This window comes from Molossus molossus, unplaced genomic scaffold, assembly GCF_014108415.1.
Source record: "Molossus molossus isolate mMolMol1 unplaced genomic scaffold, mMolMol1.p scaffold_m16_p_11, whole genome shotgun sequence".
In the NCBI taxonomy this organism is placed as follows: Eukaryota; Metazoa; Chordata; class Mammalia; order Chiroptera; family Molossidae; genus Molossus; species Molossus molossus.
Genome location: NW_023425346.1, coordinates 105,641,682 through 105,665,463, shown reverse-complemented (window position 1 = coordinate 105,665,463; position 23,782 = coordinate 105,641,682). Strand labels below are relative to the sequence as shown.

Here is a 23,782-nt window from a genome sequence, read left to right as displayed (position 1 = left end):
AAACTCACACTCAAGAAGCCCACTCCCAGGTCGGCCCCCTCCCTGGCCATCCTCGGTCCTTTACCAGATGCTCCTCTCCTGTCAAACTCCGGATGTGGGCAGACGTGTCCAGAGCGCTGTGCTCAGCTCTTCCCTGGCACCCCTCCCCGGAGCCCATGTGCCCCTTTGGTTTGTTTCCTCCGTGTGCCCTCAAGCCAAAGCCCATCTCCATCCCTGTTGGCCTCCTCCACCCTGTGTACTCAGGGTCTCCACTTAGGTGTCATGTGGGCATCGCAAACCAGAGGGGGAAGGCACGGCTGAGTCTCACCCCCACACTGCCCTTGTCGCCACTGCCCGGCATCCCATTGATTAGGCACAAAATCTAGGAGTCACCCTCGATTTCCTTAATTCCTGGCATCCCACTTCCACTCGATCAGGTCCATGAGCTCCTATCTCCACTTGGGTCATCTTTCCCACCGATCGAACCCAGCACCCTCCTCTCATCCTTACCCCGACTTGGGCAGCGGACCTAACTCGCCTCCCCACTTCCACGCGGGGCGCCTGGCCGCGGCCTTCAAGGCTCTCCCTGACCTCCCTCCCGCAGCTCTGCTCTAGGCTCGGGCCTTTCAGCGGGGATCCGGCCCGTGGACCTCCCGGAGCCCGCCCTGCAGGAGCCGGAGGGGTTTAGAAAAGAGGGTGCGGAACTCCAGGGGCCGGCGAGCGCGTTCCGGAGGCGCCGGACTCTCGGAGGAGCTGGGAGGTGCAGAGGTTTTGGCCACGCCCCCTCCGTGGCCACGCCCCTCCTGCTCGCGATGAGCCGCGGGGCGGCCTGGGAGATGTAGTTCCCACCCTTCGACTTCCCTTTCTCCGAGGCCGCTGCAAGCCAAGGCAGGACTGCGACTCCCAGAAGTCTCCCTGGCCCGAAGCCACGCCCTCCGCCGCCGCGAGCTTGCGGCCCGTGTCCCGCGGCGCCCGCCCAGGTCAAGGGCGGCTCTGTGACCGCCCCGCACCCCTGCCGAGGCTGGTCTGCGCTCTCTCCGGCATCCCCGGGACCGGGAGGGGAGGCGATACGGCCCCGGCGCCCGGCAGCTCGGGCCCTCCGCAGCTTTACGCCCGCTCTGCGCGTGGAGAGGCGAAGGCGAGCTGGCTCCAGCCCAGGGCCGCTCCTCCCTCCTTTTTCTGGAAAATCAGCTGTAGGAGTGCAGGTGTCCAAAAGAGGAGAGGCGGTCTCACCTGCCTAGGAAGGAAATATGGGGCCAGGAGGGATGTGGAGGAGGTTTGCAGAGAGAACAGGCAAGACCTATGACTTGGATGTGGTAGGAGGGAAAGGCAGGAGTCCAGGGTCGTGCCTGGGGACCAGGGGCAGGGACTTCTGGGAAAAAAAGGGTGGTGCCTAGGTTTTGGCAGGAGCCCCTGGGTGGATGGAGATTTGGGAAAGGCAGGGGGGAGAGCTGGTTTTGGGGGAGAGAACAGGGTGGGCATTAGTTTAATTTGAGATGCCTATTAGACATCCAAGTGAGGCTGTTGAGGAGACAGCCTAGGCTGTACGTATGTAGGGTTCCCAGAAAAGAGAGATGCCCGAATGTGTCTTCAGAATACAGTGTATTTCAAGTCAAAGAAGTAATAAAGATAACTTTGGAAGAGGGTAAATAGAGGAGGATCTGGGACCGTGCCCTGGGGCAGCCACGCGTAAAGAGAAGCCAATAAATTGAATCTGGAAAGAGGGTTCAGAGTGGGCCACGTTCCCCCACCAATGTGAAGAGGGGAGTACAAGGCCTCTAGGGCTCTTTCTGCTGTGACAGTAGCTGGCTCTGTGATCCTATCAAGTGACTGCAGATAGCAAATAGGGGGAAGCAGGGGAGGGTGCACCCCTGCGTGCCTTTTTGGAGCACTGAAATTTCTCTAACTGCAAAAAATGGCTTCCCCATTGAGCTTAACTCACTGCCTTGGCACAGAAGACCCCTTGTGAAATGACCCCGCCTTAACTGTCTCACCCACTTCTCTGTCCCTTACAGAGGTGTGGAGCCCCACATCCTTGCCTTTGTGCTCTAACTTCCACCCAAAACGAAGCCCCTGGTAGTAAGGTCTGTGGGTGGCCAGTTCAATTGCCCTCAGAGTCAACCATTTCTTCACATTCCACATGTGTCCTGGATACATGCGGGCAAACACACACACACACACATACTCACACACACACCCCATGTATTGCAAGGTTTTTCCACTCTGGCTAGTGGGTATAGGAACCATTCCTGGTCATAGACTTTTTTTTTCTTTATTGATTTTAGAGAGGAAGGGAGAAGGAGAGAGAGAAACATCAATGAGAGAGAACATCGATTGGACACCTCCTGCATGGCCTCACTGGGTCCACAACCTGGACATGTGCCCTGACCAGGAATCGAACCAGTGACCTCTTGGGTTGATGCTCAACCATTGAGCCACACTGGCTGGACAAGGACATAGACTTTTTACTCCAGTGCTAATGGGATCACACCTGAAGACTCCAGCGCAACCCTCTGCAGGCCTATGAAAGGCAGCATTACTTTCTTCACAGGCTGCTGAGGGTTTACATGAAATTAACATTTGCAAAGCACCTAGCTAGTGCCTGGCCTCAAACAGGCACAGTGTTCTCAGCTCACTGCCATGAAAGAATGTCCAGCCCTGGCCAGTTTGGTTCAGCGGTTAGAGCGTCGGCCTGCTGTCCTGAGAGACCCGGGTTCGGTTCTCGCTAAGGGCGCGTACCTCGGTTGCAGTTTGTCCCCGGCCCTGGTCGGTTGTGTGGGTGGCAGCCACTCGATGTGCTCCTTTCACATCGATGTTTCTCTCTCTCTCTGTGTTCCTCTCTCTCCCTCCCACTCTACCTGAACAAAAAATGGAAAAATGTCCTCGGGTGAGGATTAAAAAAAAAAAAGAAAGAAAGAAAGAATGTCCAGCTCCTAGAAAAGTCTTAGAAGTTTATTTGAGCCAAATTTTGAGGACATGCCCAGAAGTGAAATCTCACTGGATTGAGAAAATGCTCTGGATAATGGCAGTTTTGCATCTTATTTTACACATTAGAGTCAAAGGAGATTTGAAAGGGTGTGGGGGGAGTACATGAAATCCATGGGTGGTAGATTAAGGAGGTGGGAGAAAGCAAAGCTGGGAAATCTCTGGGATTGGATAAAAGGCAAAATGGAGAAACAATCCAGCTTGTGTGGCTCAGTGGTTGAGCGTCGTCCCATGCACCAGGAGGTCGCCCGTTCGATTCCCGGTCAAGACACAGGCCCAGATTGTTGTCCCGATCCCCAGTGGGGGGCATGCAGGAGGCAGCCAATTTATGTTCTCTCTCATTGATGTTCCTATCTCTCTTTCCCTTCCTCTCTCTCTCTAAAATCAATAAAGGAAAAACATTTTTTTTTTAATGGAGAAACATACTTCTTTTACATTGGTGGGTACAGGGCAGTTAATAATCAACACAGCACATACAGATGGTATATGGGGAACAAGATAACAATGAGGTCTTCTGCTCTGGTGCTGGTGGTTATGCCTTTGAGGGGGGAAAAAAATAAAATAATTCTGATGTTATCCTAGATGCAGTGAACAGGGCTCACTTATGGTAAAGACTGACAAAAGCCATAGGCCCGGGAAGTGACTACCACTGTGACCCGCCCAGTCAGGAATTTATGATCAGGCCATAACTGTGTGGTCACTTTGGGTCACTGAGCTTGTCAGGCCTGCTATGTGACCCCCCAACCTTGTCAGGTTTATGACAGAGCCCCTTTCATTCATGGCCCCTTCCTTAAAGGATGTGGTTCACAATAAACACAATTACTTTTTTTTTTTATCCTCACTCGAGGACACTTTTCCATTTTTTTGTTCAGATAGGGTGGGAGGGAGAGAGAGGAAGAGAGAAACATCGACGTGAAAGGGACACATCGAATGGCTGCCACCTGCACGACCAACCAGGGCCGGGGACAAACTGCAACCGAGGTACGCGCCCTTAGCGGGAAGCGAACCCGGGTCTCTCTGGACCGTAGGCCGACGCTCTAACTGCTGAGCCAAACTGGCCAGGGCACAACACAATTACTTTGGCACAGTGCAAGAGACTTCTGACATTTATTCAAACTTCCCCAGACCGGAGTTGCTATAAAATCTCTCTTCCCATTGCCATGGAAAAAACAGAAGTTGTCACTGTCTTCATTTCTCAGCACTCTCACGGTGTACAAAATGAGCCTGTGTGACGGCTGTACTGTAGATACCCCCAACTTAGCAGTTTAAGACAACCACTTCACTCAGGTCCTATTTGGGGGGTCAGGAATTCATAGAATGCTTCGCTGGCCAGTCCTTGCTACGGGTTTCTCATGAGGTCAGACACTGGCTGGGGCAGGGGCCAGGCCAGGGTGTCCAAGGTGACTCACTCCACAAGGCTGGCAGTTGGTGCGAGCTGCTGGCTCAGCTCAGCGGGAGCTGTTGAACACGGCGCCTGCATGCGGCTCTGCTCCAGCAGGGCAGCATCAGAGGAGCTGGACTTCTCACCGGTGACTGACTTCCCCCAGAGCAAACGTCTCCAGAGAACCAGGCTGGAGCTGCGTGGCATTTGACAGCCTCGCCTTGGAAATCATAAATGGAACACCTTCCATTCTCTGGGTCAAGGGGAGGAGACCGAGCTGCCTCTTGCTGGGAGGAGTGGCAAGGACGGGTTTTAGAAGAGCACACAGGATGGGAGCTATGGCTGCAGAACACTTTGGAAAATGCATCTGCCACTTAGGCAGCTGATATCCTGGGATGTCAGGTGCTTTCCTTGTCCCTAGACAGTTTAAGGTCTCAAATCAGAAATCTATGATCTTTTTCTAAGAGCAAAATAGTGAACTTCGGCTCGGCTGGTGTGACTCAGTGGTTGACCACTGACCCATGAGCCAGGAGGTAGCTGGTTTGATTCGTGGTCAGAGCATATGCCCGGGTTGTGGGCCCAGTCCCCAGTGAGGGGCAGCCAGTTGATGTTCTCTCTCATCGATATCTCTCTCTCGCTTCCTCTCTCTCTAAAATTAATAATAAAAAAAATATTTAAAAAATAATGAACTTTGTTTGGGCAGTCCTGAGCAAGCACACAGGGGACCGCTCTTGGCTCTAACCTTCCTGACGTTCCTGAGGCAGGAAGGCCGAGGCACCTTCTGTGAGCACCAGAAATGGAGACATTTATCCATTCATTCAGCCAAGCAGTACATGTGAGCATCTACTACGTACGTGCCGGGTGCTGGGGTGCAGCAATGTGCAAAAGCATAGGCCCGGGCCTCCTACAGCTTCCATTCTGATGGGAGACACAGTCAGTGCTGAGATGATGACACGTGTAAATGTGACACCATGCCTATGACAAAGCTGTGGAGGAGAAGTGGGAGGAGGATGGCTTAGGTCACTCAAGGGAGGCTTTCCTGAGGAACTGACGACCCAGCTGAAGCCTGAGGAGAGAACGAAGGGGCTGAGGAGGACATTCCAGACCAAGGGACCCACATGAGAAAATGTCCTGGGACAAGAGAAAGAACAAGGGACTGACAAGGCCTGAGGAGAGGCCTGAAAGGGGACTGTGATTGCGTGAACACGCTCAGGAGGGATGGTGGGAGGTCAAGGGGTGGATTCAAAAGGCATTCAGGACATACAACTGATAAGACTTGGCGACAGAGGGTGCATCAGCTATCTGTTGCTGCATAAAAAAATAACCATAGACTTAGTGACTTAAAACCACATGCATCCTGCCTGGCTGGTGTGGCTCAGTTGGTTGGAGCACTGTCCCGTATACCAAAAGGTGGCTGGCAGGTTCCATTCCCTGTCAAGGCACATACCCAGGTTGCAGGTTTGATTCCCAGACTGGGCATGTACTGACTCATGGATGTTTTTCTCTCTCTAAAATCAATAATAACAATTTTAAATAAAATAAAATGATATCCATTTATCTATTTAAATAAAATAAAACCACACCCATTTATCACAGTTTCCATGGGCCAGGCATCTGGGCACAGCTAAGTCTTCCACAAAGCTACAGCCAGGGTGGGGTCTCGCCTGAGGCGTGCCTGCGGAGGACTCTCCAACACTCCCGAAGCTGTTGCAGCGATCATTTCTCTGAGGGCCCTTGCATCGAAGGCCTCGGCTGGCTTCTTGTGGACTGTCAGGTGGAAGCCACCTCCGTTCCACGCCATGGTCCTCCCCATACTGCAGATCACATGGCAACTTGCTTCCTCAAAGCCAGCAAGGGAGAGTCTCCCAGCAGGATGGGTGTCACAGACTCATGTCAAGGAGTCACATCCTCATAATCACGTACTGTACATCCTGACATTTTTGCTGGACTCTATTGGCCACAGCAAGTCACAGGTCCTGGCCACATGCAAAGGAAAGGGACCTCACAAGAACTGACTACTAGGGGGTGGGGCTCATGGGGACCAGCTTACAAGCTAACCGCCATAGAGGGCTTCTAGGGTAGGAGCACAGGGAGGTGTCTAACCCTAGGAGAGCAGACCGAAGGGGGTAAGGGGGGCAATAGAGAAAATGATTTCAATTGGGCCACACTAATTTGAGGTACTTTTGAGACATCCAAGAGCTATCACCTGGTCCTTATTTGAACCTGTGGATTTGGAGCTGGCAGGAAATACAAATTAAAAAAATGACGTTTCACCCTGGCCAGTTTGGTTCAGTGGTTAGAGCGTTGGCCTGTGGACCAATGAGTCATGGGTTTGATTCCAGCCCTGGTGGAGTCATGTGACACGGAGGCAAAGAATTGATGTGGCTCTATCACAACGATGTTCCTCTCTGTCTCTCTGTCTCTACCTCTCTCCACTCTATTTGGTGATAAATAGAAAAATATCCTCAGGTGAGAAATAAAAAAATTAAAAAATGACGTTTCGATGAGTGGTAACTCAAGCCAAGTGTGGACCTTTGGAATGAAGAAAGGATCCAGGATCAGGCCTTAAACAATTCCATCAATTAACAGTGGGGCAGAAGAAGTTGGGTCTGCAAAGGAGACGGAATAGCCCGAGAACTGGAGTAAAACCACAGCAAAGGGCAAGCGAGGCCAACAGTGTCAGCACTGCTGGGAATCACCTAAGAGGAGGCGGAAAAGGTCAGTTCACGTAGCAGCACAGGGGGAAGTCACCATGAGCTTAGCGAGAGCAGTTTTGGAGAAGTGATGCGGTGACAGAGGTGGGGTGGGCGGAGTGCCGGGTTGAGGTGAGCAAATGGAGACTGTATCGTTACTCTAGCGTATTTCTGTGAGATGGGAGGGTGCAGCTTAACCGTTGAAGGTGGGGAGAGCGCAGTGAAGATTTTAAATGCTGGCGAGTGAGCACCCAGGTAGATGAGAGGCCTGGGGCCCATCGGTGTCCTACAGCCGGACACCACCAGAAACACCTGCAGTCCAGCGAGCTGGGTTTATTGCTGCTCAGGGGGAGGGGGCCACTACCCTGGGGGGAACCTCAGTAAGGGAGGTCGGAAAGGACGGTAAGACTTGAGCTTGCGTTCGCTGATTTTGGGGAACACTTAAGGAAGCGACGCTTCGCTCTGAGTTGGGCAACGTCGGGGGGTAATTCCTTCGCTGGTGCAATAACCAGGCCTCCCCAGGCGGCAGGAACGCTAGACGAAGGCCAGCCTTGCACCTGTAACGGAGGAGCCCAGGTGGAGGGGGCCTGGTCGCGGCCGGTTTTGCACACTAGCATCAAAGTCCCGCTCCGCTCCCCCTGCCGGAGGCTGCAGCGGAGGGGACGCCTCCCGTCCCTCGCATCTCGGCGGCTTTCAGGCCCAAGGCACCGGGCGCCTACAAGCCTCGGCTTCGCGACCCTGCAATGAACGGGCCGGGAACGGACGCCCGCCGGTGGGGCCGTACGCGTGCGAGGAGCTCCAGGGAGCCTCCCGGACATCAGGGCCCCCAAGGTGCGCTGGAGCTCAGACCCTGCCGCTGGACCGGCCTCCCTGGGCCCGGCGCCCGGCCGGGGCTCCGCGGGAAACATGGCAGCCGCGGCTCAGGCCCGCCGCCCCAGAGTCCTGCGCGCGTGCGCCCCGCCCCGCCCCCTCGCCTCCTGGCCCCGCCCCGCCCCCTCGCCTCCTGGCTTCGCCCGCGCGCAGGACTCTGGGGCGGCGGGCCACGCCGCGCGCCGATTGGTGGCGTTCCGGGCCCGCCTTCGGGTGATTGACGGCGCCCGGGCCGCCGCCGCCCGCCGCTGCTGCCGCCGCCGGGTGTGGAGGCCGCCGCCGCTCGCGGGCTGCGTGTCAGCCGCCGCCGCCGCCGCCGCCCAGCCTCCGCCATGGATCTCTTCGGGGACCTGCCGGAGCCCGAGCGCTCGCCGCGCCCGGCTGCCGGTAAGCGAGCGGGCGCCCTGCCGGCTGGGGGACGGGGGCGGGCGGGCTGGCGGCGGCCTGGAGGCCCTCGGAGGTGGCGGCGGGCGGCGGGCGGAGCCGGAGGGCGAGCGCGGCCCGCCGCGGCGGCGCACCGGAGCCCCGGAGCTGCGCCATCTTCGCTGCGTAGGAAGCGGGCTCTGCTCGGGCGCGGGCCGAGGGCGCCGCCGGCCGCCGCGGCCTTTGTGTGCGGCCCCCACGCGCCGGCCGCCCAGCCGGGCCCGGTCGGCCTCGGGCCCCGCGCGGAGCCCCGCCGCCTTCGCACGTGGGCGGTGCCCGGCCCGGCCCGCACCCTTGCGGCCTGCGCCGAAGCCGCTGTCCCCGGAGCGACGTTGCCCCGCGCGTGCGTGGACGAGCTCGGCCCCGCTGTGCTTTGTTTTCACCCCCGCGGTGGACGCATCACCAGCTTCACCTCCGTGTCTTTGAACCGCCCTCTGCGCTCCTCTGATTTTCCAGCGGCTGGCGGTTTCCTGGGCCGCAGGGAGCCCCCCTCTCCCGAGCTGGGGAGACCAGCCCCGGCCCACCCAGCGCCACGGCCGCGACCGCGGGTGGGCGACCCCGCCGGCTGCGGTTGGAGCCTGCGCACTGGCGGCCCGCGACCAGGGCCTGTTCGCCCTGCGTGTGCGGTGGGCTGAGGCCGCGCAGGTGGCGTCGGGCAGGTCCTGTTCGCCTTCCGGGCTGCGCGCTGCAGCGAGGGCCGCGCTGCCTTCCGACCTCCCCCGGCGGCCGCGGACCTGGAACGCTTGAAAACCAGGGCACGTCTGCAGGCTCAGCGCCACCAAATCCGAAAGTCGGGCCGGGCCCCGAGTCTGTTACTAAGCCCGGGCCCGCTCGGCAGGAGTCCGGAGGCCGCGGGTTCAGAACCGCTGCAGCAGCAGGGGCGCGAGGGTAAATACGACCCAGCCGCTGCTTTCTAAGAGCTTAGCTTTGAATGCACGTGATTGTAATTAAAACTGGCAAAAGTTAATTAAGGACCGTGGGAACTGCTGCGTGCTGGGGAGATGCTTATGCCCAGGGAGCGAGGGCGCAGGCAGGGCAGCGACGCGCTCAGAGGGGAAGGGCCAGTTCTCCTCTGCCTGAGCGGACCAGTGTGGACGACTGAATGAACGCTGCGCTCCACGGGTCCTGGACGCTGGCTTGTCACGTGGGCAGCCTGGCCAGTCTCCATCTGCCGTTAGTCCCTGCAGTGGCACCACCGAGCCTTCCCCACTGACCATGCTGCTGGTACAGAAGCATCTCAGTAGTCAGGCGGCCATTCGTTTTCTAGAGTGTTCTAGTTGTGCGTCAAGACTGTGGCTTTGTGTATGCAGTATTTTTTATTCTATTGATGGAGTATAACTTGTGTCTGAATATGTTTGGGGCAGAGTTTACATTCGCAGATGTGTCTGTAAGCCTTTCATTGAAATATATATATATCTTTATAATTTTTTACCCAAAATCAATATCGGTCTGCTTAGAGGAAGGCATCTTTGAGATGATACAACACCTGACAGCTTTTCAAAAAAGTTTAAAAAGTTCTTCTTCAATTACAGTCGACATACGATGTTATATTAGTTTCAGGTGTACAACACAGTGGTCAGGTGTACAACACAGTGGTCAGACATTTATATAACTTACAGAACGATCCCCCCCATAAGTCTAGTACTCATCTGGCACCATGTAAAGCATAATTGCTACCATATTATTGACTATATTCCCTATGTTGTACTTGACATCTTGGTGGAAAGCCTAACAACTCTTTTTTTTATTTATTGATTTTAGAGAGAGAGGAAGGGAGAGGGAGAGAAACATTGATGAGAGAGAACATTGATTGACCGCCTCCTGCATGCGCACCCCCCGAGATCAGGCCCACAACCTGGGCATGTGCCCTGACTAGGAATTGAACTGGTGACCTCTTGGTGCATGGGTCCATGCTCAACCACTGAGCCACACCAGCCTGGCTGACAACTCTTTTTTTTTTTTTTTTTTGGTACGTGCCTCTGGTGGGAACTGAACCCGGGACTCTCTGGTCCGCAGGCCAACACTCCAACCACTGAGCCAGACCAGCCAGGGCTGACAACTCTTTTTAAAAAATACGGTTTTTTTTGCCCTGGCTGGTTTGGCTCAGCGGTTAGAGCGTCGGCCCATGGACCAGAGAGTCCCGGGTTCGGTTCCCACTAAGGACACACACCTTGGTTGTAGTTTGTCCCCAGCCCAGGTTGGGGTCGTGTGGGTGGCAACCACTCGATATGTCTCTCACATCAATGTTTCTTTCTCTCTCTTCCTCCCTCTCTCCCTCCTGCTCTATCTGAGGATAGATGCAAAAATGTCTCGGGTGAGGATAAATATATATATATATTTACATATCAATATATATTTGATATATAAATTTGAGAGAGAGAGGGAAACATTAATGTTTGGGGATCAAGTCCTCAACCTGGGCATGTACCCTTCCTGGAAATTGAACTGGTGACCTTTTAGTGCTGGGATCATGCTCAACCAGCTGAGCTACACCAGCTTACAAGTTGGCAGCCTGTGACCAGATACAGTGGGGGAGGGCATCTCCAACCCTGGCTGAGATGCCTGGGGACCTACATGGTGTTCAAAACCCCCCCTTCCCTCAAGTGGCTTAGTGACGGGCCCCCTGCCTTCCAGAGGGGCCCTGACACTTTGTTCATAAACAAAGAAGGGGTGGAAGTTTGTAGATGATGGGACGCTGAGGGGTAAGTACTAAAATGAGTGACAGAATTGGGATCCAAAGTTCTCAACAGGCAGTTAAAACCAACAAGGTGCCATACTTTGTTTCAGAAAATCTATGGTATTGATTGATAAGATTAAAATGGAGTAAGTGAACGGAAAGGAATGTTAGCATCATAAAGTGGATGGAAGGATGCCCTGAGCTACACCATGGCGACCCTCATACATGGTGTGTGGGCGCCACAAATTCCTGAGCTGGTGCAGGACACAAAAGTTGTTTGTTTGGGACATGTAATCCTACCAATTTCAATCCCAGCTCTGTTATCTCTCTCTCTTTTCATGTAAATATTTTTTAATCTTTACCCAAGGACATGCTTAGAGAGAGGAAGTGGGGAAGAGAGAGAGAAACATTGATGTGAGAGAGAAACAGTAGGTTGCCTTACATACATGCTCTGACTGGGGATTGAATCCATAAGCTAGGCATGTGCCCTGATCAGGAATCGAACCAGCAACCTTTGGTGCACAGGATGATGCTTAGCCAACTGAGCCACTTCAGCTGGGCCCGACTCTGTTTTTATAACTGCCTTCTATGCTTTCTGCACCGGGTAATTGGAGAACACTACCGGTACAGGGCGCAGCATGGGTGCAGCATGTGCTGGGGGGTGGGTGAGGGGTAGTGTGTGAGCTCTTAGCTTTAACAGCTGTTTAAAAGGGGAAAATACACTCTTAACTGGATTTTGTGGAAACTAAGGGTCCAGTGGGAAGAAGTAATCACACTGCTCAAATAGATCAAGTATATTTTGTTTAGTTCTTTAATTTTTGTTTAAACATCACATCTAATGTTCCATCTTCCAAGCCTCTTAATTTTTTATGTTCTGAAGAAAAATGTAAAAGAACACTTTACAGACACACCTGGGAGATACTGCAGTTTCGGTTCCAGACCACTGCAATAAAGTAGCACAGGAAAGTGAGTCAATCTTTTTGCAGGTGGAGGGTCTTGCCTTCAGTTGGTAAAAAAGGTAACATCTGTGAAGCACAGTGATGGGAGCACAGTAAAGCTAGGTGTGGTTGGAAGTGGTTTCAGATTCTGTGTTCAATTCGTATTTTTATCCCAGCACTTAACAGATCTGATTTACTGAATCAAGTTCACACACACACACACACACACGAGTTGAATTAGTATGGAGGTTAGGGGTGCTGACCTCCCATGCAGCGGAAATGGCTGTAACTACATATATGACTGCAGCCTGCCCTGTATGCATGACTCCCAACACAGAGGTGACCCTTGAAGTGCTCAAGGCTATATTGAAGAATATCCATGTGTAAGTGGACCTGCACAGTTCAAACCCATGTTGTGTGTGTGTGTGTATAGTTTACCTAAAAGAGGAAGTATTTTGTTCATATATGACAGAAATGGAACTTCTCAGCTATGTTTGATAATCTTAAGTTAAAGGTGTCCTGGTTTAAAATTGCTGTGGCAGTAACTTGGTTTCAGTTTTATGGGGTCGTTCTTTGACTTAACTAGGTTGTTGCAGCAGTACACTCTGAAACTGATGGTCGGCTGTCAAGAACTAAATATTTGCTTGGCAGGTCATCTTCAAAATATTTCTTTTAAAATTAGATACCTATATATAAAATAAATGTTAAGATATTAGAAGTAACTTAGACTAATTGTGAAACTTAAGGGTTAAGCAAGAAAAAAAATCTCTTAATTATAAAAAATTGAGATGGATTTAACTATGTAAAAATTAAAAAAAATTCTGCAGGACAGAATACCACGAAGGCAAAAGACAAATTGAGAGGAAATAATCACAGTACATATCACTAAAGGTCACTGTGTGAAAGACTCATACAAATTAATAAGAAAAAGACAGATGCCCATTAGAACACTTGGCAAAGGCTGTCCCCTGGCAGGTCACGGGAGAAGAAATGCCACAGCTCACAAACTGGAGCCGGTGCTCAGCTTCCTGAGTCGTCGAGGAAAGGAGTAGACCTCTGATGTGCCATGTTTCTCACCCGTCGGATGTGAGAGTTGGCAGCGTGGTGGTGAGGACGTCAATGAGTGGGCTTCTCGTGAAGTGTGTTGGGAGTGGAAGCCACCATGATGTTTTTGGAACAGCTTTTGGCACCTGTCGAATTTAAATTGTTCATACCCAGCAGTCTAGCAGATGAGGTGTCTCCAGTGGTTTATTGTGCATTGTTTGTCATGTGAACAGCCAGAGTCAGCCTTGTGCCCACCAGTGGGGAACTGGACAGGTGAGGGCACTGCGCCCAGGTAGAGTAGTGCAGCTGTGGCAGATAGACAGACCCAGACGTGCTGGCCTGGAGCGTGGCCCGATGGCTTCTGTGAATGATGGTGCATGTAGAACATTGTGCACAGTATACTTCTTCCTTCTAAACAGGAAATGCGCAGAACACAAGTGTGTGTTGCTGGGTGTTATGTGCCGCTGAGTTGACTGACTGCTGGTGACCCTGTGAATGAGTGATGGCCAGGATGTCCTTGGCTCAACATACACAAGTACAGGAGCTTGAGGGACAGTGGACCAGATACACTGAGCTGTCACTGTGGTCAGGGAGGGTGGTGGGGAGGTATAGGGCCTTGTTCTAACACCTCTGGTGTTTGGAAGACATATATTGCATTTGTAGTTGAAAAGGAATTTTGAGTATAAAAAACTGTTTAAGCAAACTAATCTTTTTATTGTACTTAACTGTTAGCTAACCTGAATATGATCAACCTGAGAGTATTTTTCTCGGCATTGTATATAACTTTCATTGGACTTAGCTTCAGAATGTAGATAATTAGATAGCTAAAAAAAAATCCTAGGTGAGTTTAACTGTAATGAAAAATTGTCTTCGACCTTGTTTCAGTTTTTATCAGGGTTCTTATATTTAGAATTTAGGGGAGTCTCTTCTAAAGTTTTGGTTCAAGGTCACACTTTATGCAGTGATTGCATCCCCAATACTTTGAATTACTATTTATCCAAAATATAGTGTAAGTTGTGGCTAATCACAGGTTCCCTTGATGGCATCTGGCACCTATGACCTATGGATGTTTTTTAGAGTCCAGGTGCAAGGCATTACTAACTTTGATCCTTGTATTGATGCAGAAGGTATTCCAGCAATTTCAGGTGCCTTGGGATTATCTTTGGAGGGTTGTTAGGTAAATGAGATGGTCCTTTAACCTGACAACAGTTCCTGGGGCCCCTCCTGGCCCGGTGCCTGGGTGTGGAGGCATCACAGCCCTTCATCAGGCGTGTGGACTGGGGGCCACGGTGCCTGGTTCTGCATCCCCACCCTCACTGGCTCTCTCGTGCGCAGTTTTTTATTCTAAAGTGCCTCAGTTTCCTCCTCAGGAGGTAACAGTAATATCTGAGACTATTACAAGGGTGAAATGTATTGCAGCATGGAGAGCACCACAGAGGGCCTGCAGGCAGTGGAAGCTAACCACCGTTTCTAAGTTATTCTCAGTGCGACACAGAAGTGTGAGATGCTCATGTGTTGATTGAAATACCACTCAGGCCCGGTCATGTGGCTCAGTGGTTGAGTGCCGACCCATGCACCGAGAGGTCACCAGGTTCGGCCAAATTCCCATTGAAGGGGCTTGCAATGGGCAGCCAATTCATGTTCCCTCTCATCAATGGCACATATACATTTATTATACTTTTTGCCAATATGACCCAAAAATAGGTATGGTTTTGATTCATTTGCAGAGGACAGCTATTGTGTTGGCTGTTGTCACATTTTTATTTGACAGTCTGAGGGAGAAGAGGTTATTGCCCCCTACTACGTAGTCAGGTGTTGCGTGTTTTAACAGTTTTTGCGGCGCACGTGTTGCACTGTCTTAGACTGTTGTAGCCAAAGGAGAGGGGTCAAGCTGAGACCTCTTGTGAGGAATGCTTGCTAGACTCAAACTGTCTCATCCCACTGGGCGCTGGCAGCGAGGAGGCAGACCTCCAATTTGACACCACGCGTGTGGAAGGGTTGGCCCCTGCCTCACGGCCCACATGCTGGTCTGTGGCCCGACTGGGGTGCAGTGTGAGCGCCCCGGGCCATCCTGCCCACCTTGGGTCTGTTAGCAGAGTGGGGGTGATGGTGAGCCCAGCACAGTCTGGGATCCTGCCCACTTGGGTCTGTTAGGAGAGTGGGGGTGATGGTGAGCCCAGCGCAGTCTGGGATCCTGCCCACTTGGGTCTGTTAGCAGAGTGGGGGTGATGGTGAGCCCAGCACAGTCTGGGATCCTGCCCACTTGGGTCTGTTAGGAGAGTGGGGGTGATGGTGAGCCCAGCGCAGTCTGGGATCCTGCCCACTTGGGTCTGTTAGGAGAGTGGGGGTGATGGTGAGCCCAGCGCAGTCTGGGATCCTGCCCACTTGGGTCTGTTAGGAGAGTGGGGGTGATGGTGAGCCCAGCACAGTCTGGGATCCTGCCCACTTGGGTCTGTTAGCAGAGTGGGGGTGATGGTGAGCCCAGCACAGTCTGGGATCCTGCCCACTTGGGTCTGTTAGGAGAGTGGGGGTGATGGTGAGCCCAGCGCAGTCTGGGATCCTGCCCACTTGGGTCTGTTAGCAGAGTGGGGGTGATGGTGAGCCCAGCGCAGTCTGGGTGCCCTGGGAGTGGCCTGTGGCGTGCGGGGCTCTTGTGGACGGACAGGCAGTGGGTTCCCGCAGGCCTCCCCGTGCCCGTCACTGCTGCTCCTGAGTCCTCCCCAGTCTGCATGTTGCCTGTGAGAGAAGTGAAGGTCTTTGCAACAACTTGATTGTTGAGGGTGACCCTGAGGGATCAGAATGTACTTTAATGAGTAGACATTGTCCGTTCAAGTTCGGGGATAAAGCAAAAGAGTTATTTTTTGTTAAATCAGGAATTTATGTGTTCGTGGTACTTCTGACCTAAAGGCTCCTGAAGAAATTTCCTTCCTTGGAGTTCATAAATGTTAGTTAAATTTTTGTTTTAAAAACAGAATTGGCACCCAGTACATTTATTTATTTATTTATTTTTATCCTCACCCGAGGATATTTTTCCATTTTTTGTACAGATAGAGCGGGAGGGAGAGAGAGGAAGGGAGAGAGAGAGAGAGAAACATCGACGTGAAGGGACACATCGAGTGGCTGCCACCCGCACGACCAACCAGGGCCGGGGACAAACTGCAACCGAAGTACGCGCCCTTAGCGGGAACCGAACCCGGGTCTCTCCGGACCGCAGGCCGACGCTCTAACCGCTGAGCCAAACTGGCCAGGGCCACCCAGTACATTTATACACAGAAGCACAAAGACAACACAGAAGCCTTGGTTGTTCAGTGAGCAGGTCTCTGTACTTGACCCCGAGGAGTGGGAGTGAGGACAGAGCCCGAGTTGAGGCAGTGGGTACCGATCTGTGGGGTGAGCCTCCCCGGCAGCGGGTGCCGATCTGTGGGGTGAGCCTCCCCGGCAGTGGGTACCGATCTGTGGGGTGAGCCTCCCCGGCAGCGGGTGCCGATCCGTGGGGTGAGCCTCCCCGGCAGTGGGTACCGATCTGTGGGGTGAGCCTCCCCGGCAGTGGGTGCCGATCCGTGAGGTGAGCCTCCCTGGCAGCGGGTGCCGATCCGTGGGGTGAGCCTCCCCGGCAGTGGGTGCCGATCCGTGGGGTGAGCCTCCCCGGCAGTGGGTGCCGATCCGTGGGGTGAGCCTCCCCGGCAGTGGGTGCCGATCCGTGGGGTGAGCCTCCCTGGCAGCGGGTGCCGATCCGTGGGGTGAGCCTCCCTGGCAGCGGGTGCCGATCCGTGGGGTGAGCCTCCCCGGCAGTGGGTGCCGATCCGTGGGGTGAGCCTCCCTGGCAGCCCTGTGTGCTGGTTCACGCACTTCACCACTTAGACAGAAATTGGGGCAAAGCTGGGGAAAGAATTGTGGTTCAGTTTTGTGTGGAAAGGGATGATTGAGCATAAAACATTTAAGACAAGTACTCCGTTGTGTAAATGTTCAGATTTTTAGATAGAAAAATGTGCTTGGCTGTCTCCTGAGTTTATTTTGGGAGGATCTGAACTTTCTCATTTTTTTCCATGGATGTGTATTGAATCGAGTACTGTACTGGGAACACTAAGTTAAGATATGAAATTTCCTCTGTCTTACTCTTGTTTGTTTGAGATTCTTGGTGGTTAATTCAGGACGTTATTGAAACGGGATTTTTTTTGTTGTTGTTGTTTAAGAGAGAAGAAGGGAGAGAGAGAGAACATCGATCGACTGCCTCCTGCATGCCCTCCCTCTACTGGGGATCCAGCCCACAACCCGAACATGTGCCTTGACCAGGAATCAAACTGGGACCTCTCAGTCCATGGGATGATGCTCAATCCACTGAGCTGGGTGAAATGGGATTTTTTTTTTTTTCTCACCCGAGGACATTTTTCCATTTTTTGTTCAGGTAGAGTGGGGGGGGAGAGAGAGGAACAGAGAGAGAGAGAGAAACATCGATGTGAAAGGGACACATCGAGTGGCTGCCACCCGCACAACCGACCAGGGCCGGGGACAAACTGCAACCGAGGTACATGCCCTTAGCGGGAACCGAACCCGGGTCTCTCAGGACTGCAGGCCGACGCTCTAACTGCTGAGCCAAACCGGCCAGGGCTGAAATGGGATTTTTTTAAAAAGACCTATAGGTCTTTGGAGAGTCCCTCTATTGCTGAAGTTCTATCTAGAGGTACCAAATTATTTTCTTGCTCTAGAATCAATTTTTTTCTTTCCAGGATTCACTTAAAAAAAAAACAAAAAAAAAACTTGTTGCTCCCCCCCCCCCCCGAATACCCATTGACCTTTAAAATGTCCATTGGGTCATCTTTCATTGCCTTTTTGTTGCTTGTAACTGTTGGAAACAAGTGTCCATATTGAATAGCAGTGAAGAAAATATTTCTGAAAATAAATTTTGTCCCATGGGAGGAGAAAGTTTGAATTTAATAGCAAACCTATCTCAAAATCTCCCCCTTTGGAAAGCCACCCTGGCCGATGCCAAGCACTGTCTAAGCAGGTGTTCCGTGTCCTAGGGAAAGAAGCCCAGAAAGGACCTCTGCTCTTTGACCTCCCTCCGGCCAGCAGGACTGACTCAGGTACAGTCTTCAGGCTCTCCCAGGTGTGTGTCAACGTGTCATCCTGGGATTGTAGTTGTCTCAATCTTTTTCCCTTTCCCCCATTTTCAACACACAGATGTTTTAGGTGTTGGACTGTCTTAAGTTTTGAAACCATGGCATCAGGTAAGGCAGAAAAATCCACTAGTCGCCAGCTGAGAAACTGCGTGAAATGTTGAGCAGTTTTCTCTGGTTCATTTGAGTATTTTATAGCTGAAATAAGATGTAAGTCTTAAAGGCAGGTTTTCGTTTCAGTGATAGGACTTAAAATAAAGTAGGTTCAGGACGTTATTTACTGCAGTCTGAGTTGCCACTGGATTGACACAGAGTTTTGAGTTTATCTCAATGACCCGCATAGGTGTCCTGGTGGGATGGATTCTGACACTCATGCCTTACCCAGGCTTCGCAGGCTCACTGGGTGTCCTGCTGTGTTTCAGGACCAGGGGGACCTTTGCTTTTTGATGACCTCCCGCCAGCCAGCAGTGGCGAGTCAGGTAAGTGGTAGGGAAATCCACTGGGCCCGTGGGGATAATGTGTGTCACCCTGATGTGAGATTTATTCGCAGCTCTTAGCAGGGCTCAGGGGATACGAGAGTGTAGCATGTGGCATAGTATATGGCTCAGTAAATACTGAATCCATCAGGTGGGAGCCAGAAGATTAGCTACATACTATGTCACTTTTTGGGGTTGAACCTCTTGCAACTGACTAAGAATTAAGAGTTAAGTAATTAACTTTGCACTTTGTTATTAACATTTTTGTTTTGTTTTTTAAATCTCAGTATCTGTCATTCTGATTTGCCTTGTGTTTCTGACCCAAATGTACCAGCAGAAGTGTTTGAATATATGAAATACAGTTAAAATATTTACAGTGTCCCTGGACCCATAAGTACAGATAAATAGGGCTTTTCTTTCATGCCACTTATACTGATAAGAATTTTGATTTAAGAAAATGAAGTCTGAATAGCACTGCTTAGTGACTGGTACAGACCCTGTCAGGGATTGTCTTGAACTCAAGACCTAAGTTAATTTTCAGTCAATTCATATGTTCTCAAGATTCTGTTTATTGATTGGATTTTATTTTCATCAAACCTGTTAACATTGGCTCTACCTGTTCTGTAAATGTTTAACTTCTTTTTCCGTCCCAATTAAGCAGCAGGTAAGAGTGGAGCAGACCCTCTGGGGTGTCCTAGTGAGGAGTCTGTTCCTTGTCTCACTGGGGACTTCCCCCAGGCCCCCCTGGGAAGGGGAAGGTGGGGGGGGCAGTGGGGATGAGGCTGTCTGTTCTCAAATGCAGTTTTCTTCTGGTGTGAATACCTCTGTGTGTTGTCAAATGGAACACTTGCTTTTCACATCTCTTTTTTGTATTATTAATTCATCACCATGAAATTGTTGGAATTAGTCTAGAAAATATGCATTACATTAGTATAGTTCTTGTATTTAGAAAAAAGGTTACAGTCATACAATGTAGCCTAACCCTTTTCAGTAGAGACCGTGCTTCTAGTTATAATGGAGGGTTGTGTGCAAGCAGGGCTCTCGACAGGTCGATGAAGCCAAGAAAGGTTCAACACAGCTGTGTCTTCATTGTCCACAGGGCAAAAGACAGTAAGCTTGTGACAACTTAGAAGATTTCAGCGTCACTATTAACTATTTGAATTTTCTTGGATGTAGAATCCAATCTTGCATCCAGTATCACGGACATTTGAAGACATTCTTCTCAAGCAGGCAAGAACCATTTACAAAATGGACTGCATTCTAGGACGTAAAGTAAATCCCCGCAAAGATAGAACACACTCTGACTATAGTGTGATTCAGTTAGAAGTCAGAAACAAAGCTTTACAATTTCCTCTGCTTTGCAATTGAAAAGCAAGGAAGGTAGATTCTTTTACGTACACTGTGGGAACTGGACACCAGCATTGAGTGACGGAAGGCTAATGGAGAGCCTGCTGGAGACACCAGGGAGTCTTCTCAGTTAATCGGCCTCATCACGCGCGGTGGGATGTGTGCTCTGTTCTACTGTCGTATGAAATAAGAGTCAGTTACTTGCAAAAGGACAGATTATAAAATGCAGGGACATCTTCTCCCTTTTTCTTCAGTACTCAGAAATGTCTGGCCAAGAGTAGTTGAATAAAGAGTTGCATGCTTTTATACCTAAACTCCGAGAATACTCAGGGCCATTTATTATGACAGCAGCTGCCGTTTGTTGGATGCTGGTGGATCGTGTACGCGCTGTGATAAGTGCCTGACCTGCCGTGTCCCAGTCAGTTTCAAACAGCCCTCTGAGCTGACCGCATTCTCCCGGGTTGCAGGAGACGGGCTGCAAGGCCAAGCAGCTTGCCCCCAGGGCACCCTCTCGTGAGGGTCGGAACCGGAATTGGAACTAGAGCTTTGTAAACACACACACACACACTCACTCACTCTCTCTCACACTCACACTCTCAGTCACTACAGGTGCTCTTCGTTCTGGCTTTGAACACAGACTCGTCCCCTGCTGCTGGGAATGGCTTTGGCAGCCCTTTATTGCCTTTTGGGATCCATACGCTTCTTAAAGCCTGACTTTTACCTCATTTTAAGCCATTTCGGAACTTGGTATTTCTTTTTAACCTGTTCAGTACGTGTCACTTTGCACACTTGGGACCCTCCCTGTTCGTAGAGACGGTCTGTGGAGGTAGAGCACCGTGTCTGTGCTGCAGCCCAGAGCACAGGTGCCCTGTCCCCTGACCCCCCGCAGACCCTCGCGGTTGCCGGGGCGCCCCGCGGCCCTCGGAGTCGCTGGGACTGCTGGGAGGCGCGGTTTGTCTGGGGGCCGGGGTGGGGCCTGGTCTGCAGGGGTCGTGTTGTACATCTACAGCCATTTCTGTCTGGCCCTTACTTTATTTCCAGGTTCTCTTGACACCTCGATACCCCAGACGGTAAAGAATGAAGGGAAAGGAGCAAAGAGAAAACCCTCTGAGGAAGAGGAGAATGGCAGCGAAGAGCTTGTGGAAAAGAAAGTTTGTAAAGGTTTTCAGACAGTTTGAAAACAAACGTATTAGACTTCATAACTTAAATAACCCAGAGCAAAAGCAAGCTCAGGTTTCTGAGGGCACTCCTGCGTGTGCATTTCAGAAGCGCGTAGCTGCCTCTGTGCGCACAGACCCTGCAGTTTCCTCCTGCGTTCTGGCTGCTTCCATGGGCATCTCCGCGCTGACCCTGCCTTTGATCAGGGAGGAGACCTACATTTGTCCCTAGGCTTAGAGCTCGGGCAGTCTTCACTTGGCCCTCCAGCGAGCAGGTGGCCGCCGACCACCCATTGAGCTCAGGTTCCCTCTCTTTGTCCACAGCCAGATGATTAGCTTTGATTCCAAGGTTGGTTCAGAAGGCAGCTTCCCTGGAGAGCCCGAGGCTGGGGAAAGCAACGGGAATTTGTAGTCAGCTTGTAACTTGTCAGAGTGGGGAAGAGATGTAAAGTATCGATGTGACAGAAATAGCTGTGATTCCTCCACTGCCCCAGCCACTTTGTCTTTGACCGCAAAGGGTCTCAGGGCTGCAGGGCGCTCGCAGGGGTGTGAGGGCCCACTACTCTGCTGCTGGCCCACCTGCTGATGAGCTCGTCAGCCACCAGTGCTGCTCTTTAGAACGAGCTTCGTTCTTTGCATGGCCTGGGGGTCAGAAAGGAGCTCAGGCTGGCCTCGCCCTTAGGGTGTTGGGCGTTTGCGGATGCGGACTCCTCCATCCCGTTCTTCCCGTTGGACTGAGAGCCGCCAGCCTCGCTGGTGGTTCAGATCCTTCCCCGGCCTCAAGCATGAATAACGTATTTTCAGATGTCCAGCAACAGGGCCTTTGGGATAAGTTGACTTGCATTTCTCTAATGTAGGAATTTTCCTGTCCTCATCAAATTATTTACAAGATTAGAATCCCTCCCCCATTCAAATGACAATTCTTACTCTGGTGCTTTGGTTTAATGCCTCAAAGGGAGCTGTCCTGTGCTAACTTGCTGTCATCTGCTGTCTCCTCTCCACTGCTCAGCCTTGCAGAGACCAGCCCTGACCAGCAGGGGAGTGCTTTCAGCTAGGGACTTGGAGCGGGGAGCTGCCTTGAGGGGAAGAGCTTGTTTGTTTGCCCGCTAAGACATGGCCAGTAAAACAGCCAGAGTTCCCCCTCGCTTGCTCTGGGACTAGGGCTTCTGGTGGGCAGGGCACAGTTTTGTATTGGTTTTTGTTCTCTTTTCCTTAGCCTCGTCAGTGATTTTTGGTTTGAAAGGCTACGTGGCTGAGCGGAAGGGTGAGCGGGAGGAGATGCAGGACGCCCACGTCATCCTGAATGACATCACCGAGGAATGTAGGCCCCCATCATCCCTCATGTGAGTGTCCCCGCTCTGGAAAGCCTGGTGGGCATCAAAGTCTCTGGACCAAACTCTGACTGCAGTTTTGGACTTTGTTCACTTTGTATTTATTAGAAAGACTGACACATGACCCTTGAGCTGCTCAGTGCATCAGCGGTTCTCAGCTCAGGTTGCCTTTAGCCCCCACCCTCTGACATGTATGGTTGTCACAGTGGAAGGTGTGCTGCTGGTATCTGGGTGGGGGAGGCCCAGGGTGCTGCCAAACAGCATCCTGCAGCCCCCAGGATGGCCCCACAGCAAGGAGTCATGCTGAAGTGGTGAAGTCCTGCTAAGTGGGAGATGGCTCCACTTGGGGTGTGTTCTCTCCCCGCAGTCTGACCAGAAGAATTGCTGCAGGGAGTATCCTTATTCTGGGGCCAGTAGCTAGAGCTGGAGGCCCGAGGCAGTGAGTGCTGACCAAGGGGAGCTGGCCCCGCCAGTGAGGGCACAGGGAGAACCACCGGCAGGAATGGCATCAGGGAAGAAAAATGGGAAAATACCACATCTGTACAAACTCGGGTGGGGCCTTCCGGACAAGGTCTTAGGTGTGTAGGGCAGGGCAGTGGTCATTAGCATACGTGAGGTTTACGTTATAATAATTACATCTATGCTGCCTAACTTCATAATTACATCATGTGTACGGTGCTTAACTGACACCAGTGGGTTGTTAACATGCTGTGTGCTGGAGCCATGGGTGCTGGTGGCTGTCGTCCAGTAGATAGGCCGAGTCCGGAGGAGGCGGAGCCCTGTAGGGCGCCCGGCCACCGCGTGCGCCCACGCACTCTTGCTCACCACACTCAGCAGCACGCTCGGGAGCTGCTCTTAAAGCCAGGCAGGTGCTTCAGGAGAGCCCCAGGGACAGACCCTTCGGCGGGGAACCCTGACCCATGCCTAGGGGCACCGCGCTTCAAGATGACAGTTTTGAGTTCTGCACCAGGTGGCTCTAACGTCCCAGTGCAAGGCTCTGCAGAGGCGTTTGGGAAGAGCAGCTCTGTTCTTCCTCGTAGGCATTTTCCTTGAAACCGTGTGACTCGATGCCGTTCATTCCACGTCTGTGGGTTTTCTGGCAAAACCGGGAAGGGGAGTAGTAAGGCTGGTGGGATGGGCTTTGAGAATAAGTATCTGTTCGAGTGTGAGGAGCACTAAACGACCCCCTCCTTTCACAGATTTTCACTGCCCTGGATCAGTAATTATTCGCCTGGGTCTTGGTGTTTGAAACTTAACTAGTTTAAGTAGAAAAATGTTCTGAATTTTAGTTTCACCTTCAGTGAAAACTCAGAGTTAATAGACCTTGATTTCTGAAACAAGTGTGTTTAATTGTGAACTACCAT

The 23,782-nt window shown here is 51.9% G+C and overlaps 1 protein-coding gene across 1 annotated transcript in view; it reads left to right on the top strand.

Moving 5' to 3' along the window:
* Positions 1-4,442: 4,442 nt before the first annotated feature.
* Positions 4,443-23,782, top strand: part of LOC118625077 (ILK associated serine/threonine phosphatase) — a 31,889-nt gene continuing 12,549 nt past the window's right edge. The window contains 9 exon segments of the mRNA XM_036253373.1: positions 4,443-4,493; positions 8,062-8,596; positions 8,813-8,957; positions 17,908-18,074; positions 18,172-18,189; positions 18,192-18,218; positions 18,530-18,586; positions 20,972-21,091; positions 22,304-22,430. Coding sequence (XP_036109266.1) covers positions 4,443-4,493; positions 8,062-8,596; positions 8,813-8,957; positions 17,908-18,074; positions 18,172-18,189; positions 18,192-18,218; positions 18,530-18,586; positions 20,972-21,091; positions 22,304-22,430 — 1,247 coding nt within the window.